The sequence below is a fragment of the Solanum dulcamara genome, chromosome 10, assembly GCF_947179165.1.
Source record: "Solanum dulcamara chromosome 10, daSolDulc1.2, whole genome shotgun sequence".
Classification (NCBI taxonomy): domain Eukaryota; kingdom Viridiplantae; phylum Streptophyta; class Magnoliopsida; order Solanales; family Solanaceae; genus Solanum; species Solanum dulcamara.
In genome coordinates this window covers 12981477-13001018 of record NC_077246.1, presented here as the reverse complement: position 1 = coordinate 13001018, position 19542 = coordinate 12981477, and the positions used below count along the sequence as shown (strand labels likewise).

Here is a 19542-nt window from a genome sequence, read left to right as displayed (position 1 = left end):
TCATCGTATCACGTCTAGGGGGTAGCTTGGGTTGTGACAGCTGACCAGTAAAAAACTCTCATGTTTAGAAGAAACAAGTAACAGAAATAAGAATGTTAAGATGGATGTGTGGATATACTAAGAGTGATAGGATTAGTTACTAAGAGTGATAGAATTAGGAATGAAGATATTCGGGACGAAGTGGTAGTGGTCTCCATGGTGGACAAGATGTGGGAAGGGAGATTGAAATGGTTTGGGCGTGTGAAGAAGAGATATGTGGATGACCCAGTAAAAAGGTGCAAGAGGTTGGATATAGTGGGGTCAATGAGAGGCAGAGGTAGGCCGAAGAAGTATTGGGGGAGGTGATTAGGCAGGACATGACATATTTTAAGTTTACTTAGGACATGACCTTAGATAAGAGGATGTGAACATAATATAGTGGAGTAGAAGATTAGCACGTAGTGGAGGGTTGGTTTGCTTTTTGAGGATTTAGGTCTTTTGGCGTTTGTCGTTTTACTAGCCGTATTATTATAGTTCTTACTTTTGATATCTATCATCATTTGTTGGTTACTGTATTTCGATTATTGCACTATTTTGTTATATTTGTTCCTTTTTTTCTAGGCTTTGCACTCCTTTCTTTGTTAGTTGTTATGTTTTCTACACTATTTTCTTTTTCTTTGTATTTAGTTTTGTTGTACTTGAGTCAAAATCTTTCAAAAATACTCTTTCAATCTTTACAAAATATACATTTCATATGTTGTTGTAGTTGAGACAATTTGTATAACACTAGTGACGACGTGCATATTCCGTAGAAACCAATCCTTCCACAAAAAGGGAAAGAGAGAGGAAAAGAAATTGTAAACAAAGTCAAAATAGTTGTAAAGTTATCATTGTCTGAGTGCGCGTGACGACGACGGCGGTGACGACAAAGCTGGACAAATTGCCGGAAAGTGATTTCGCTTCTCATTTGATTCTTTCTTTAAAAATTCATTCGCAGGCTCCGTAATTGTCTCACCATTAATTTCAATTCCACCAAGACAAGGTAACATATGAAATTGATGTTTTTGAATTCCCCCTTTTTGAACTGTTACTATTGCGCTTTTGATTGCTAGAATCAATCAACTCGAATGGCCATTCAATTACCCCTAATTTACTGGTGTTTCTGGTGTTTAAACTCAAGTATTTAGCATTGTTCTCTTCTTTTCTCTCTTTCCTCTTGCAATTAAAGAGTTAAAGTTCTGAATTCCGTGCTTCTCTTATAGATAATGATGGTACGAGGCGCTGGGACTTGGAATTACTAGTCTTTTCATATAGTTGTTGCTGCTTTGACTGCCATTTAGTTGTCTTTTTCTTTTCTTTTTGATAGCCGTGGTTAGCTTGCACAGCTCGACTAATTCCACCTCCCACCAACAATAGGTTCCAACTAGCTTTATCCACAAAGACTAGGATAGAAAGGAGGAAATCACCTGGTTTTTTGTCTGTGCAAGGATTTGAACCTGAGATCTCATGATTCTCAATCCACTTCATTGCCCGCTAAGCCACACACTTGGGTTTCCATTTAGTTATCTTTTGTAGCCGAATTTTTGTACTTTCTGGAAACAAATTGCAATTAGCTTATCTGGAAGCAAGCTGTACATTATCTTCAATACAGCAGTTGACCGACATACAACATTCCTATCACTTAATTTCAGCTATGTTTAGGATGGGTAAAATAACTAGTGAGTGTATTCTTCTTTATTTGCCTTTAAGGTGTAACTGAAATTAAGTACTATTCTAATAGAGGGGTGGTCGTCTCAAGGATCATTAAGAAGCAAGTAAAGATACATCCATTCTTCAAAACAATTAAGTGTTAGAAGGTTTCTCAGCCAATGGTTGTATTAGGAAATTTGGACTTGTGGTTTATAATTTACTCTTTTCTTCTCCTTCATCTTCTGTCTGGTTCTTGTCAATTATTTTTTCAATATGAATTAAGTGTTCTTGAGTCTTTCTTGGTCAAAGGCTGTGCAGGCAATTTGGTCTTGTTATTCTATCTTCGTTTTCTCTTGTCTTCTTTCTGGTGTGCTATTGATTGTTTCCTTGGGGAGAGTTGGTGAAGGAGTTAAGGTTGAGAACCAAAGATAACATGTTTGATGAATAAATGTCAAGTTCCAGTCTTGAATGTTCTTCTAGTTTCTTTACAGATTCTTAACTAAAGGTGAATGATGTGGTGGTGCACATGGTTTGGAAAATTATAAGGAAAATTCAAGGTTCTGGATTTTATAAATATGGTTCCTCTGCCCCTCCTCTCTTTGACGTAGAACATGGTTTTCTGCCCTCTGTTTTTCCATACCTTTCTTTCCCACTTCTTGTAGTGGCAAAGCACATTGAATGATGAAAAAGAAGGTCCGTGTCATATGATGGAGTCTTCTTGCAGTTCTGATGCAGTGTCTTTTGATTGGTCAAATGAGATAGATAGCTGTTTTTTTTATGATCTAACATTCTTGCCAATACATTATCTTCATTTTGCGATGGGGCAGATAAGTGCTTTGGATGTTCCCTTATTTATTGTTTGTCTATTTATCTTTCTGATGTTTCTTCAGGGAATGGCTTCTTTTGGGGACTCGTGGATCCAGGAATATAATGAAGCAGGAAAACTCGCGGATGACATCAGTAACATGATATCTGAAAGAAATTCGTTGCCCGCAACAGGCCCAGAAGCACAGCGTCATTTATCTTCAATAAGGAGGAAGAACACAATATTAGGAACTAGACTTGATAGCTTACAGTCTATTGACTCTAAGCTTCCTGGAAAACAACGTTTGTGAGTTTTTTAATCTGAGTCTTCTTATGCTTAATATTGTTTAAATAAGTTAAATTGTTTGTACTTTGGCAAACTGTTCATATGACTCTCTTGTCGTGCTGTTAACAAACTTTGTATCTTTTCATAAATAGCTAGTGGATAGTTGTATTTGACCTGCACTGAGTATATTTTTATTTCACGATGGTGAATATTTATATTAGTTGAAATGTGTTTCTGGTCTTATTTTCTTTAGAAATCATATTTTGGCTTCATATCCAGGGTGATCCCATACCTAATCCCCTTTAATATTGGTCAATCAAATTTTCCATCAGGAAAAAGAATTATATTGGCAATCAAATATTTCCTGGCTTCATTGTTTACAATCTAAATTAAGCAAGTAAAAATTGATCTGATACAGTAAATTGACCTCACTTATCAAGAACTATGCATAGTTGCATACTCAATCTGCAACTACTGAATTATGCAAAGTCAAATATTTTCTTCCTTTCCCGTAAAAATGTGAAGCTCCACAAGGCATGCAATTTGAAATGCAGGGTATAACAGGGAAACGGATAGCAAACACAAATCATTGTTAGTGAATTGTCCATATGGAGGATTATAGAAGAGAAAGTATTTCACATAAATCAGCTTTCTTCTGTAGTCACTGTTAACAATGTCCAGAGTCTCTGTTGTGTTAGTTTGCAGAACTTTTACTTTATACTTCGGGAATAATACCCTTTTGCATATAAATATCTTGAGGGTGGGGGAGGGGCAAGTGTCACAAGAATTTGTAGCAGTTGTTTGTATGCATATCTCTTTGAACAAATTGGCCTAATAGCATTACTTTTTGTAATTTTGTATGGTGATTCTGTATAAATTTGTTAAGCTTTCATCTTGTATGCAGGACAGAGAAAGAGATGAATCGTCGCAAGGATATGCTTGCAAATTTAAAATCAAAAGCAACCCAAATGGCCTCCACTTTGAATATGTCGAACTTTGCCAATAGGGACAGCTTGCTTGGACCAGAAACAAAGGCAGTGGATGCTATGAGCAGAACTACAGGCCTTGACAATTATGGTGTTGTTGGTCTTCAAAGGCAAATTATGAAAGGCAAGTTGTTATATACTTTGAAAACTTTTCCTGCTATTGGCTTTTCTGTTTCTTTTGTATGTTATTTGTTGGCTTTACTATTAATGCAGAACAAGATGAGGGGCTTGAGAAATTAGAGGAGACTGTGATGAGCTCCAAACATATAGCATTGGCAGTTAATGAGGAGCTCGACTTGCAAACAAGACTCATTGTATGAGTTATATTTTTGCTGGTTCCTATTGAAATACCTCTACAGCCTATTTTCCCAGTGAATACTGCTTTCCTACTATTGAAGTAGGGTATTGACTTCATTGTGCATTCATTGTCTGACTCAATGCAGGATACCCTGGACGAACATGTTGATGTTACTGACTCAAGACTTCAGGTGACAATTTTGTTGCTTTTGTAACAACTCCATGTAAACCTGATATTGCTGGTTGTTAATGTTGGTACTAACTTTTTCTGGGATTGCACTTCATAACTTCACTAAGAGTCTAGATTGGTATATGGGTTCATGGAACCACTAGCTTTTGCTCAAACCCTGTATATGATCAAAACATCCACTAAATATCTATAAGTGTTTGACTGTGAACCCAATTATTATTGAATATTAACTTGAGGTTATTGTAGGAACTCATAAACTTTAAATTTTAGATCTTCCTCCGAGGGAAATGAGTCTTAGTGTAGAAGTCAATACCATTTGGGTCATTTCAACTATATGAATCCCCAATCTTCATTCCTCATAACTTAACTATTTTTTCTCTAGCCATCAACCTACTGGAACCTATCTCATTTATACAGGAAAGTCTATGTTTTGCACATAGGCGGAATTAATGGGACTTTTTGATGAAATTGATAATTGTTAGTTATGTGGTGGCTTATGACCCTAGAAAAAAAATTCTTTGTTGTTGGAATTTTGGGGGAGTGGGGGTGGGGTGTGATGGGCTCTGAATGCTCTAAGCAAATTGATCCTTTTTATTAATATGATGGAAAAACATGTTAAGAGAGTAGAGAATCCTACAGAAAAATTGTTACTTTTTACGAATATGTGATCCAGAAATGAACCAAAGGAATAGGGTTGTGACACTAATATAGACAAGGATGCTTTTAACTGTTTCAAACTCTCATTCTATTTGTCTCGTTCCTTAAGCGTAATGGGTGATAAAGGATCCTACTTCACACGGCCTACTCCTCTATTTTCAACCTTTGAACTTCAACCATAACCATTCTTGACACCACCCGTTCAATTCCAAACATGTTCCAGGCTATGTACCATATGTATGGAATCATGTAATGAGATTAAGCAGGTTGATTATTCTCTTAAGGAGTTGTTTGGTAGAGTGCATTAGAAAAAACAATGCATTCATTAGCTTTGTGCATTACTAGTACCTTGTTTGGTACTGTCACGATCCGAAATCCGGGTGTGATGGCACTTATCCTTTCCCACCGAACAAATCAGCCTAAACCCACTAAATGCGGAAGATAAACGCGGAAAACCATTTAGATAGATAAATATAGATAAAACAGAAACTAAGTCAGCTACACAAAGATCCCCCACAGACTGGTTGTCACATGTACAAACCTTCTAATTACAAAATACGAAATAAATACAAGTCTCAATCTTTGTCTCTCGAATAGAACAAAGTAATAAGTAAAGAGGAATAGGAAAGACGGCCGGCATCAACAACTACCTCTCGAATCGCCTCAGAAAGCCTCGGATGAAAATAAAAAAAACTGGGTCATTGTCCGGGCTCAAAACCTACACAAGTGTAGCTAGCAAGGAGTGAGTACCAACAATGCGGTACCCAACAAGTAAACAACTAAGACTAAGCAAAGCTAGTAAAATACACGTACTCCTGTCACACCATCCAACCCCTAGACTACAACCTTCACAAAAATCAGCCCAGTCTAACAGTTCTAACAACACAGTATTCATATACCTCAACAACAGTACAATTCAATTTGCAAGCGAATCAACACAATCAGTAATACAGATCAGGGGAATATCAGGGGTAAAACAATCCACATTGGCACAAGATGTATGATGCAATGAGATGCAATGCAATGTCACATATAGTGATGCATGTCTGCCCTAAATGATACACATCCGCTGATCACCTCAGACTAGAACCCATGGGGGCCTCACATGGACCATGTATTTGCCGAAAGAAAACTCAGATATAATATCCGCCGAAAAAGACCTCGGCCAATAACTACTACCGGTAGAGACCTCGGCCACCAACATATCCAGTACCTTAATAACCACAACCTGTAAAGACCTCGGTCCCAAAATATCTGATATCTCGCTCATATCATTTCCTCAGTTATCACAAATAATTTATATACGCAAGTAATGAGTGAATACAAAATGAACATTCACATATAATGCCATATAGTCCACGGTCACACAATTAGTCAATATCCAGTGATTCATAACAATTAAATAGTTACCCTTATCCGATTTCCACAATCATACTTATAACATAACAACAATTTATAAATATATACAAATATCCATAACAAGCCCAAGGTTCTATCATATCGAACACAACATGTTAACTCATCTCATTTTGCCATTTATTACCCCATTCTTTATCATCAAGTTCATCTGAATATCAATAGTTCTTAAAACCACTTTCTATCAATCCTCAACACATAAGACACAAATACATGATCTTACAAGCTTAAGAATAGGTTTAAAAATTCACTTGCCTTAGCTAAAGTCACGATCAACCCGAAATCAAAGCTTTTCCTCTCCGACGATACTCCAAATCACTACAATCTAATCAAATATAGACTCACAATCACATTTCGAAGCCAGTGACACTAAAATCAATCAATTTGGGTGGAAAGGGTAAAATGGTCAAAAATTCCACCTCGAAAAATAAACTCGGAATCTGATTATTTTTAGATGAAAATATTCCTCAAGTATTCATGAATCTAATGGTGAAAACCATTTCGAAAATGGGGTTAAAATGAGTTCACAATCCCAAGTTTTGATAAAATTTCGGATTAGGCAAAACCCCTAAAATCTCCAATTCAAATCACCAAATTTGACGTTAAAATCATCATTTAATCAATGGAAATCAAAGATATGAGTTGAAAATGACTTACCCAATGGTTTTCCACCAAAAAATCTCTTTGAAAATCGCCTAACCGAGCTTGAAAAGTCCAAAAATGGTGAAATAGCATAAACCTCGGCCGCTTAAGCGATACCTCGCTTTTGCGACGACTTCGTCGCTTAAGGGACCTCTGCCCCTTCGCTTTCGCGGGCACCCAGTCGCTTTCGCAACTCCACTACCCATCACTGACCTTCGCTTTCGCGAAGGGGTCCTCACTAAAGCGAGTGTCGCGATCGCAACCACCCCCTCGCGATCGCGAGGTTTGCAGCAAGGGAAGAAAACTCAGCAAAAACTCCAAGTCTCAAAAGCGTCCGAAAGACCCTCGGGATTCGATCGGAACCCATACACACAAACCATATATGCAACCCTACTAAATTCGACGTTCTGGATTCAATGAAATCATCAAAATTCGAATTCGAGGTCTCCTTGACCCGGAATCCGATAAATCGCAACTAAACTAGTTTTGGGACTTGAAATACCCAAAATACCTTCGGAACCTCTAAAAATTACAACGAAACCATTTATAGCGTTAGAATCACCCCCGAAACCATTGGAACCATCAGAAATCCAATCTGAGCATCTGAACCCCAAATGTTGACCAAAGTCAAACTTGGATCAAACTTTAACTCAATTACCAACTTCGGACCTAAAGTCCATGTTTCCATTCCAAATACGATTCCAACAACTCTCCTAGACCAATTTTCATATTCCGGAATTGATTGAATCGACGGAATTCCATTCCGAGACTCGTAACTCCAAATGACTCTTCAGAATTTGGCAACTTAAGCCTTTAAAACTCATTTCTTTAGCAAAATCTCAACTTTTTACAAGATTTCCAAAAACTAACTTTCAGACCCAATCAAAAGTGACTTGGGGCAACTGAAGGGAGGGGTAAAACAGTAATTTTGTCAAAAATGACCTTCAAGGTCATTACAGGTACACTTTTTCTACTTATGTATAATAATGCTTGCATTAGTTATGTATTAAGATTAGTTAGTAATGCATGTATTAACATGATTAAAGACACAATTATCCCTCAAAACTTTTTCCACCATATTTATGGGGGGTATTTTTGTAAACAAATATTTTTTTTAGCAATTATGCAATACATGTTATTTTAATACACCAAACCAAACACTGCATAAGAAATAATCTCTGATTAACTAATGCAAGCATCACTAATTCAAGCATTACTAATACACCATATTCAAACTATTCTTATGCACCCTACCAAACGACCCCTAAGGGTTTATTGAATCTCATCTATAGACCTTAATGTTGTACATTCACCAAAGAAAAATGGGAAAAGAGGGGCATGTGACAATTTCCTGGAGTACACACATGGATGAGGAAGGACAAACTTACTATTTTCACTAAACATAATGTTCTGCACCATGGATTCTCATAAACATGTGCTGCAGTTTGTAGAGAATTTTGGAACTTATAGCTGTCCACTATTAAATAAACTACTTATACGCATGATCAATTTCTGTTATAACGTGCAAATGTAGCTATATATTCTCAAGAAAAATGTGCATGATTGATAAAAAAAATTAGGGGGAGTGCCATCATATTTGGAAGTTAGGGAAGCTTGCAAATTACAGAGTTCCTCGAATCCACAATCTTATCCAGAAGCTTTGGATCCGTCCCGTTTGATATTAAAGCATGTTCTCTAGGAGCTTTAGGCGGAAAAGAAATGAAAAGAGAAAACAAGAAAAGAAAATGTCCTATTATTCTGATACTTGTGAACTTGCAATTTGAGGGACATAATATTCGTAGTCAAAGAACTTCCAACTCTGGGCTCTTAGGAGAATAAAGAGTTTGACTTGGAAAAGTTTGGGTGTCCTGCTGCTGCTCTTACCTCGTGGACTTGCACTAAGCATTTATCTTTATATTTCTTTCAAGTTTGCTTGTCCTTCTATACTCCATTGATTGGTTGAGTATGTATTTGTTGGAAAGGAGAATGTAAGAGATCTCAAAGCATGTTAGCGGAGCGGTTATATACTTATGAAACTTGGTGATATGGCCGAAATTTTTCAGTTTTCTGCTTTTATGCATGCTTATGCAAGTTGCTGGATATTGATAGAGCGATGCAGTTCTTTCCTTTATCTTTTGCTCTTCTACAATGCTCTCTTGGTGATAATTCTCTGTTCACATTTGACTTAGTGTATTCTCTTGGTTTTCCTGATAATTGAACAGCGAGTTGGTAGGAAGCTTGGAATTTTGAACAAACGCACAAAGGGTGGTTGCTCTTGCATGTGCATGCTTTTATCGGTGGTTGGGATTGTACTACTTGTTGCAGTTATATATATGTTGATCAAGTATCTGTAATTGGGTCGGACAAAAGGTAAACTGTAAATGCAAAAGAACTAGTACATTGAGTGTAAGTCGGGAGATTCGAACTTGAAATCTTCCCTCTGTTTCTGTTTTCATTCATTGTTTGGTGTGATTTGATATGTTCTATGATCTTGAATTCTTGATTGAATATGTGTACTTGAGACAGATTCTAAGCTTCGAAACGGCTGAAGGGGAGTGAGTGAAATATGAGTTGACGAATTGAATAGAATTTACAAGTGGAAACAAAGAGATAAGAATATTTGTTATAAGTAAAAAAGTTATTGATTAGTTTGGGAAGAAAAAGAAAAATATATTAGTTATAAGTGGAAGTTACTGGGTTTAATTTCTCTGGAAACTAGTACTACGTGAGTTGGAAAATTGAAAACATAGTTTCTCCTTGAGACTTTGATGTGCTTTTTTTTTTGTTGGTATATGATGATGTACAGATAAAAGAATAAAACTTTAAGGTGAGCAACAGTATCTCTAACCCCATTCATGGTAAAACCATGAAATACTATACAAAAATCAATATGAATGGAAGATGTCTCTGGAACTCCTTTTTTTTGGGTAAGGATAGTGATGTGTTCTAGTCATATCAGAGAAATGTCATGCACGGGAGTGGCACCTAGAGCTTGCAGAGTGGTACGCGAGGGGTTATTACGAGTTAGTTACAACTGTGCAGGGTTTACAACTTCAGCCTCTTTTATTTTTAAGTTGAAGTATCTTATTTACACATTTGGCATTATTACATTTTACATTTAGCACTTTGAAGTCCCACAGCTTAGTCATGTTTTGTGGAGTGATGTAAGGATCATCAACTTCATTTGGAATAATGACCTGTTTGAATCTATGTTGGATAAGTACAAAGCCACTCGACTGAAAGGATAAGGAATAACCACAATGCTACATCCCAAAACTATACAGAGCCCTTCCGAATGAATAATGACCTAGACATAGGTTGTTCAGGTGAAAATTACAAAAGCAACAAATTAAAGCTTCTCCAACCAAGTTGATAATATTATGAATACTTGAGTTGCCAGAAAGAAAATAATCAACTGGTACAAAATGTTACAGGCAGTAAACCTACTGTACATGCATGTTATAAGAGAGCACCAAATTGTGTTATGCATCTCATAAAACCCTGTCATGATTTTTACAGCTACATGCAAATACATATCTGACCCCTTGCAGAACAAATAAGTAGAGTGCAAGAGACAAAAGAATGTAGAGATAAACAAACTAAGAAGGAGCTAAAAAAACAGCTTCCGAGCAGGTGGTTGAGGTTTCGTGGAAGGAGAGTTTGACGAGCTTAGAGTATCAGGTGATACTGTGCTTTCTGTGGTTCCTTTGCTGTTATGAGCTAGCTTTGTTCCTCGAGGGTTAGTTAGAAGAGTATTCTGAAAGGACTGTGTGAAACCAGTTGCAATTATAGTGACATGGATCTCTCCATTAAACCGCTCATCCACAACAGCACCAAATATGATGTTGGCGGATGGATCAGCCAAACTTGTGACAACCTGTGAGGTACGTATTTTGTCAAGCAAATCACTATACAAATACCACCTTGTAATGTGGGATAACGGTTTGTTTCAAGAACTTCTTGAAGGTTTGGAAAACAAAATAAATAGAAGCTCAGTTAAGTGCACCTGGGATACCCTATTGACCTCCTGCAAAGTAATATCTTTCCCTCCAGTAATGTTATATAAAATCCCAGTTGCAGACTGAATTGAAGATCCAATTAGAGGAGCCAGAGTTGTTTGTTCAGCGGCTTCTTCAGCACGGTTCCTACTGGAAGAAGCCCCAACTCCAAGCATAGCCGTTCCAGAATTTTTCATGATTGCCTTTACATCAGCAAAATCCACATTTACCAGCCCAGGTATCTGCAAATAATCAGAATGGATTCCCAAACTAGTTGAGTTTGGTTATATGAATCATCCGGTGCTGATCCGCTTTACTCGGCTAGAAAACTATACCATGAAATGCAAAAGAGAACTTCATGTGGATCAGATACTGATAGAAAAAAGAATGACTCACAGTGATTATATCAGATATTCCTTGAACGCCTTGACAAAGTACATTATCAGCAAGAAGAAAAGCATTTTGAAGTGGTGTCTGCTCATCAGCAATATCGAGAAGGCGATCATTGTGAATTACTATAAGAGTATCAACATTCTTTTGAAGTTTTTCAATTGCTTCCAAAGCCTGAAGGTCACCAAGATCATAATACAATCGCGAAAGGATTTTGGATGACAAGGAACAGATGATTTAGCATCGAAAAGAAAATCAATCAGTCAGTACAACTTTGAGCATCTTGTTGATAATTAGCTTCTTCAAAGAAAATGAAAATGGCACTTGCCTGCAAAGATCTTTTGCGTCCTTCAAAGCTGAACGGATACGTGACTACACCAACAGTCAAATAACCTGCTTCTTTAGCTATTTGAGCAACAACAGGAGCAGCACCAGATCCTGTACCTCCGCCCATGCCTGCTATTATAAACACCATATCTGAAGCTTTAAGAGCATTTGCAATGCCTTCCTTTGACTCCTCTGCTGCCTGTTCACCCAACAGAGGATTTCCACCAGTACCTGCATCTCTAGACGTGACTTATATGAGCATTCCTTTCCATAGAAATAAATAAAAATTCAAAAGCATAAAGATGTTGAACAAGTTAACGAAGAACACTAGCCTCAAAATGTAATAGCAAACAAAATGCATCCAGCAATTTATCATATAGATAAGTATATGTTTAGCTTTACAAAAAAAAAAACTTATCTTAAAGAGAGCTTCTGAAGAATAGTAGTTTCTACAGAAAGAGAAGAAGGTGCAAACCAAGTCCACGAGTTAGAAGCTCTCCGATTTGAATTGGGTTCTCAGCTGTAGACTGCGTCAATGCTTGAGTATCCGTGTTTATAGCATAGAAGTCAACACCCTATTAACGGACATGAAACGTTGAGATTTATCATGTGAAATGAAGATGTTAGCAGTTGAATAGGGGTGTACATTTGTGCTTGGTTGAGTTTGTTATGGTGGCAGATGAGCTTATTTGAAGAGAAGCAAGAAATATTAAGTGATAAATTAGAACCATAGCAGATCAAACAGCCAGTGAAAGTGATTTCTAGCTTATCTTCCTAGCCCACGAGGTTAGCATAACTCACACAATGAGAATGCAACATGACAGCATAATTTGAATGCAAAGTATACAATCATGTGGTCTATTGCACATTCATCTCTGGAAGAGGCATTATATGGACATCATAATTTAAACCAATACTAAATCATCTTTTACTGGATAATTATGTTGCTCAGACTCTTTAAAATTGTTGTTACATCCATTTTGGATTCTCCATAATGCACTACTTTGGGAGTATCCAACACGCACTAGCATAGGCAGATTCAGGATTTGAATTGAATTGATGTTTGTGGGTTCCCACACATCTAAGAGGGCATCAAAGCTTAAAATTACTTTTCTTTTGCCACTAGACCAGCAACACACTTTTGTTAGTGGTTCCCAAGTCGTATTTCTTACATATTTACTGGGTTACAAATACAGAATCTGCTCAAAAGTTATTAGGTTCCTGCAGCATATATTTTTGAAGAGTCCGAGCAACATATCTATACAGAGAATTCAAATCTGGCAAAGGAAAATGCAATCCGATTTAGGAGATGAAAAAAAAAACAATAATCACCACCTGTAACCCGCTGCCAATCATACGGTTAACAGCATTGTTGCCGCCACCACCGACGCCGATAACCTTAATTTTGGCAGAGTTGTTTGGGGACAAGGAGCTGGAAATGCTGAAACGCTGTCGTTTGTTGAGGCTTTTCCGGCGAGTCCTCGGAGAGAAGCATTGTCTAGGGACGAAAGAAGAGTGAATCCTGTGGTAAGATTCTAAGAAACTGGAAGAAGAAGAAGAAGATAATATATCTCCTGTGTTGGAGAGTCCTAAAACCGCCATTGATGCGCTCTGTGCTTTTTCCAACAATGAGGTAACAAGTATCTCAAAAGTTTCTTTTCCCCAACTTTTTTGATGATTTTGTTGACGGTTTGATTTGGTTATGTTGTTACCTCAAACAACTAACGGTTTATTACAAATCAACCCAATCAAATAGAGTGATTTTTAAAGTTTTTTGTCATTTAAATTACGGATTTACTAGGCATTTGGTTCTAGATTTCAAATATTTTTTTACCTTTTTAGAAATGAAAAATGACCTAAAATGACTTTGACCTATTGAAAAATGTATACAAATGCCCTTTTTCATTTATTGGGTTTAAAATGCATTTGAAGGTCCAAAAATGTCATTTTTAAAGGGTAAATTACCCTTTTACACATATTAAGATGCTATATTTACTTTTATTCCCTATTACACCAAAATATTTTCAAAATCCCTCTTTTTCCTTTAACTCTCTCTCCCTCACTGATACATCACGCCTCCTCCTACATTCTGTTAATCAATTTCAAGGTTCCAACTAAGGTATATTTTAATCTTTCCTTATATGGAATTTCATTTCATCCTCATTCAATCTGATTTCTCCTAAAATTTGTATCGTTTGATTTCTTCTGTAAATCTTTGAAAAATCTTCTTAAATTGTTATCATTTTCTTTCTTCTATAAATCTTTCTGTTTTTGTATCTCATACCTTCAATGATACATATGAAATCCGTTCATGGTCTCAAACAGTCTAATAAAAATCAAGGAATTCTTGTTTCACCTGGTTCTGATTCATCTTGGGAAGGTTACGACGAGATTAGATCCAAACATCGTAACAATCCAGCAGTGATGGATAAGCTACGTGAGAAATTGAAGTCGAAAGCTATAGTTAAACATGCACCCAAAGAAATAGACAACAAGATTGAAGGGGTTACAACACGCCCTAATCTCCCAAAGGTATGGGTTCAATTAAGGTTTTTTTTTAATGAAAATTTTGTGAAGGTTTTTTGATTCTGATACATATCATTTATGTATCAGCTTATCATGTATCAAGCGCTATCTCTTCTGATACATAGTGTCTTTTTCAAATGCAATTTTTTTGGAGATTTATTATTTCTGATACATCATGTTTAAGTGTCAGTTTCTATTGTATCAAGTTTTAATGATTCTGATACATCTACATTTATGTATCAGATTATAATTTATAAAGCCTTAATGCTTCTGATACATCCTCTGTACGTATCAGAATCTCATCTCATGTATCGGATATTTTAATGCATATGATACATCGTATTTATGTATAAAGTTCAAGTTGTATTTAACCATTTTCATGTCAATGCAGGGAATGAAATACGTCATCAAGAAGATCTCGTCCCACCCATTGAGATTCGGCACGGCATACAGGGCTAATTTTCTTGATGATTTTGAATCATCAATAGGTGAAGAAGGTATAAAGTTATTTAGGCAATCCATATTTGGTCACTACTTAGATATGCCAAACTGCAATTTTCAAGGGCAAATCATCAAATGCCTCTTACTTCTTGAGGTAGAGCAAAAAAACAAAGAAGAATTGCACATTCGTCACGTGCAGGGTAATATACTACGATTTACAATAAATAATTTTGCTATCATTACTGGTTTGCGATGTACCGGTAATATCAATGACTTTCGGTACTCTGATGACCCAACAAGTAGATTATTGTCTTTATATTTTCCTGGTGCCAAAAATGGGATCAACAAAGCTCGTTTAGTTGAGCGTTTTCTGGTTGGAGGATGGAAAACAAACGAAGACGCTGTTCAGATGACCATTCTCTACTTCATCCACACTTTTGTTTTTTCTCAACTAGGTGATGCACCTATATCTGTTGATGAATTTAAGATGGTAGAAGATGGTAGGTATGAGCAATACCCATGGGGCAAAAAAAGCATTTTTCAAATTGATAAAAGGAATGCGGCAGGAGTTTTCAAATGCCAAACAAATGTATCGTCTAGGCGGCATGCCATACACTCTGAATGCATGGATATATGAATGTGCATCTCAAGTGCCCTCTGAAATTGCTGTAAGAGTGGGTAATAAAATTTCCAAAATGCTTAACTGGCGTGTTGTTGCCGTGAAGCCAAAATTTGAGACCTTCATGTCTACCATCTTCAGTGAGGTACATGCATTGAAGATTATTCGTTTATGCACTGATTCATTATACATAACATCTAAGATACATTATATATTCATGACCTTGATATATTATAATTTGATTCATAAAGTAGATGTATCAGCTCATATATTTATGTATCAGGTTATAAATGTATCAAGATATAATGTATCTGATACATCTACTTTATGTATCAAATGAAAATGTATCAAGCTATAACCTTTCTGATAAATATAATTGTATATAGCAGAAACTCATTTATCAGTATTTACAGCTCATGAAAACTCTATCTTATGTATCAAATTATAATGTATCAAGAATTACATCTTATGATACATCTGCATTTATGTATCAGATTCTACTACTTCAGATAATGTTGTTTTTCTATCAGTTTCTCATGTATCAAGGATTAATATTTCTGATACATCATGTTTATGTATCAGAATTAACATGTATCAATTATTCACTTGTTTTCTGACAAGCAATCAATCTTTTTTGCAGTATCGATGCTCCAACATTGTCCAATCTCAACATGAAATGAAATCTATTGTCATTCATGGCAGTCAACAGAAATCTGAAGCTTCAACATCAGCTACCAAGGTCAATTTCAGAAAACCTCATGAAGTCCCCGGATTTGAGGACTTTTCAACAACACCACCCACAGAATTATTAAAAAGATCCAGTCATGTCGCTGATACATCTTCCCCACCTCTTTCCAAAAGAATGAAGACTTCCCCTACTAAAGAGCCAATTCAAGTAGAAACAACCAACATGCATAAGAATTTCATACCACCAAATGAATCAGAAAAGCCTGTTTCTCCTGACAATGTACCAACGGTGAAGTCAGCGGTAGGAGGTGAATCTTCCGATCAAATTGTTCATATGCAATTCAAAGCATTGAAGAAGTCCATAAAGAAGTCTCTAAAGAGATACATAAGTTATTACTTTAAGATGTATCACATACAATATACTTTTAATTAGGTGATACATTCTGATTTTTTATATACCTGTATCAAGGTTGACAGGATGTTCAAGTGTTTGGAGAATAAAATTGATTCAAATGATATTGATTTTTTGAAAGCCATCGACACTATGGCGAACTGAATGACTGGCACATCATCTCAACTTAAAACAGATAATTTTGATCAAACATTCCATGTGGTTGAACAACAACAAGCACCTACTGAATTGGAGGTGCACAATTTTGCAAATAAATTTGACCTCCCCCCCCCCCAACAAAATGACCAATCTAATGTCCAGGAAGATATTAAGGTACATACATCATGTAATATTTGATATTTATGCTTTTAAACTTCTGGATACTTTTCATTGTCATGTATCATATGTAAATGTTATTATGTTTTCAGGGACCTGAACCATCCACCATGATAAAACAGGTGGACAATATTTCAGAACAAAATATTTTATCAGATGTTCCAGAATCATTTGATCAACAGGTTTCTTCTGATACATTAAAGGTAATGTATCAGAAACAAATTGATGACCAATTTGATGCTATATATATATTGTATAAGCTCAACCTCTTTAAATATATAGATATCTAGACATTTAGTACATATATATCATAAGTAAATGTTATTATATTTCCAGGAAGATGAACCATCCGTCAAGATACAAAAGGTGGATGATGTATCAGAACATAACATTGTAGCAGATGATGTATGATATCATCAGTTTTTTTATTAAGTAATTATTTTTTAAGATAATGTATGATATCAGCAGTTTTTTATTAAGTAATTGTTTTTTTAACATTTGTAAAAACCGGAAACATTAATTTTTACACCACAATTGAAGGATGTATCAGCACACCAAATGGAACCACAAAGAGCAAATACTGATCAGCTTATTGCTGATTCTGATACATTACAGGTAATGTATCAGATACATTATTGAGATAAAGTCAATATTAATAAGTTTTGTAATGATGTTATACATTACATGTAGAATACTAGAAAGAAAGATGGTAGAGTAGCCGTTGATAAAACTGACAAAGTAGAAGAGCAAGTTGAGGAGATTGAAAAAGAAAAAATCAAACCAAGCACATCAGAATCCAATACTTCAGCACCATTTTCGACCGAAACTCTGGATGTGATAGATGCTCTAATATACGGACTTCCATTACCAGCCATGCCATTGACCGCTGTTAGTCATGAGCAAGTTCAGGATGAATGTCTATTACGCGATAGCCAGCTACCAACCACTCTTCCATCAAAACCCAATGTATTGTCTGATGATGAGAAGACACCATTTCAAAGAAGTAGGATTCCTTCGAAGATCTTACAATCGCCGTATCTTTCAAACTTTGGGTCAAGTGAAAAGGGTAAGGAAAAATTGTCATCTGTTATGCATCAGACACACCCTTTTGAAGGTTTTGGTATATGCTATTATCCTCCATCCGAGCTTTTCACAGACTACTCTCAATGGATAGATAAAGGACTACTAAAATCGCATGGTAACAAGTAAGTATGATATATATAACTTATATCCATAAAAGTTGTGTATTATATTTGTTATGTTATTTAACTACAAGCTTCCATTTAGGAAACCGAAGAAGGATCATTACAGATCTAAGTGCTCTTCATTCGGCTTTGAAAAAATGGACTTTGTAGTGGCATTTCCTAAACATAAGAACTGGTTCTACCTAATGTCACAGCCGAACAGATGCTGGAACGATGAGGTAAAAATTTCATCATAAAGAATATGATACAACTCATACTTACTATCTAATATATACAGATTAATGTATCTGATACATACATAGATTAATGTATCTGATACATACATAATCTGATACATGATGTTTGTTGTTATATAACTAATACTTTTTTAAAATATGCAGCACATCGATGTAATATTTTACTACCTTCGGAAGAAATCGAAGATGCAGTTGAGCAATCAGTATCGATACACAACGACAAACTACATTTTCAAAATTTACATCGAATATGCACACACATGCTACTATCACATTCCACCCGACATTTCTACCCAAGAAGATATGGCAAGGGCCACTGTTACAGCTCATCACGAGAGATCCGTGAAGAACATAATAAGAGGTTTCTCAATACCAGTCGGGTTGTCCTGGCATTTGGTAGATGAGGTATATATTCCAGTAAACTACGACAGGGATTTTCATTGGGTTCTTGCGGTAGTTGTGTTGAAAAAAAGGTTGATACGTGTGTATGATTCATCGCCTAGACGAAGAAGTAGCAACCCTTCCCTAGAGATCCAAAAGATAGCAGCAATGCTACCAACATACCTGCAAGATAGTGGTTTCTTTGACAACAACGAACGTACTGATTGGTCGTCTTTTGATTCATACAAGGATAAATCAATCGGTAACATGCTTGAACCACATCACCCATTTGCAGTTGAATATGTTGAAGGAATTGCGCAACAGGGAAGTGACAGCTTATGAGTATTAACAATTATGTATACCTAAATCATTAATATGTCAATTTTACTTTTTTAAAACTTGTGTATTCCTTTCTTTGCAGGGATTGTGGAGTTTTCCTGGCCATTTTTGCTGAATATCTTAGTGATGGAATTTCTATTCCAAATACTGAACTAAACACCGAATTCTTTTGTTCAAGATATGCCGCACTCTTATGGAGATATGGTTGTCAGAAGGCCATGGATAGTTATGTTAGCGATAACGACGATCCAAAACAACTTAGGAGAGATATCTCTCCAAGCCAAGGAGAACTGATTGATGTCCAATAGTTTTTTTTATGATAGTAAACATTTTAAATGTATCTACTACTTTTAATGTATCTGATACATTAATTGTAATGTATCAGAATTAGTAAGCAACTCAAATGTTATAATCTTTCCATATATCAATTGAAAAGATTTGTATGTTTTTATCTGGTGTCAAACTCGAATATAAAATCAAAGTTTATGTATCATATTCTACTGTATCAAACTTGTATCAAGTATCATATTCATAAGTGTCACATTTTGCGAATTTTGATACATATTATCTGTGTATGAGATTTTCATGCATCAAGATTTATTGATTCTGATACATCATGCACATGTATCAGATTCTCATTTCTCAACATTTAGTGATTTCGATACATTTATTTTTTGCATAAGAATTCCATGTCTGAAGATTTAATGCTTATAATACATC

General features: G+C 35.9%; 2 protein-coding genes and 1 pseudogene across 3 annotated transcripts; 2 read left to right on the top strand and 1 right to left on the bottom strand.

Annotated features, from left to right (window-relative positions):
- The first annotated feature begins 755 nt into the window (after positions 1-755).
- Positions 756-9471, top strand: LOC129870231 (syntaxin-52-like). Of its 2 annotated transcripts, XM_055944924.1 has the most exons (6): positions 756-1021; positions 2559-2779; positions 3663-3868; positions 3958-4058; positions 4188-4232; positions 9169-9471. In XM_055944924.1, exons 2-6 carry the CDS (start codon positions 2562-2564, stop codon positions 9298-9300), a joined length of 702 nt encoding a protein of 233 aa, XP_055800899.1. In that variant the 5' UTR covers positions 756-1021; positions 2559-2561; the 3' UTR covers positions 9301-9471. The 2 variants fall into 2 exon arrangements, with proteins under 2 accessions (XP_055800899.1, XP_055800898.1); XM_055944923.1 differs by lacking the exon at positions 756-1021 and having other exon boundaries at positions 2547-2779.
- A 1085-nt stretch (positions 9472-10556) lies between these two features.
- Positions 10557-13394, bottom strand: LOC129870232 (cell division protein FtsZ homolog 1, chloroplastic-like). The gene is made up of 6 exons (XM_055944925.1): positions 12997-13394; positions 12137-12236; positions 11663-11892; positions 11341-11508; positions 10953-11186; positions 10557-10823 (listed from the first exon to the last, which is right to left on the bottom strand). Exons 1-6 carry the CDS (start codon positions 13261-13263, stop codon positions 10557-10559), a joined length of 1266 nt encoding a protein of 421 aa, XP_055800900.1. The 5' UTR covers positions 13264-13394.
- A 716-nt stretch (positions 13395-14110) lies between these two features.
- LOC129905046 (uncharacterized) lies at positions 14111-19130 on the top strand (annotated as a pseudogene).
- The last annotated feature ends 412 nt before the right edge of the window (positions 19131-19542 follow it).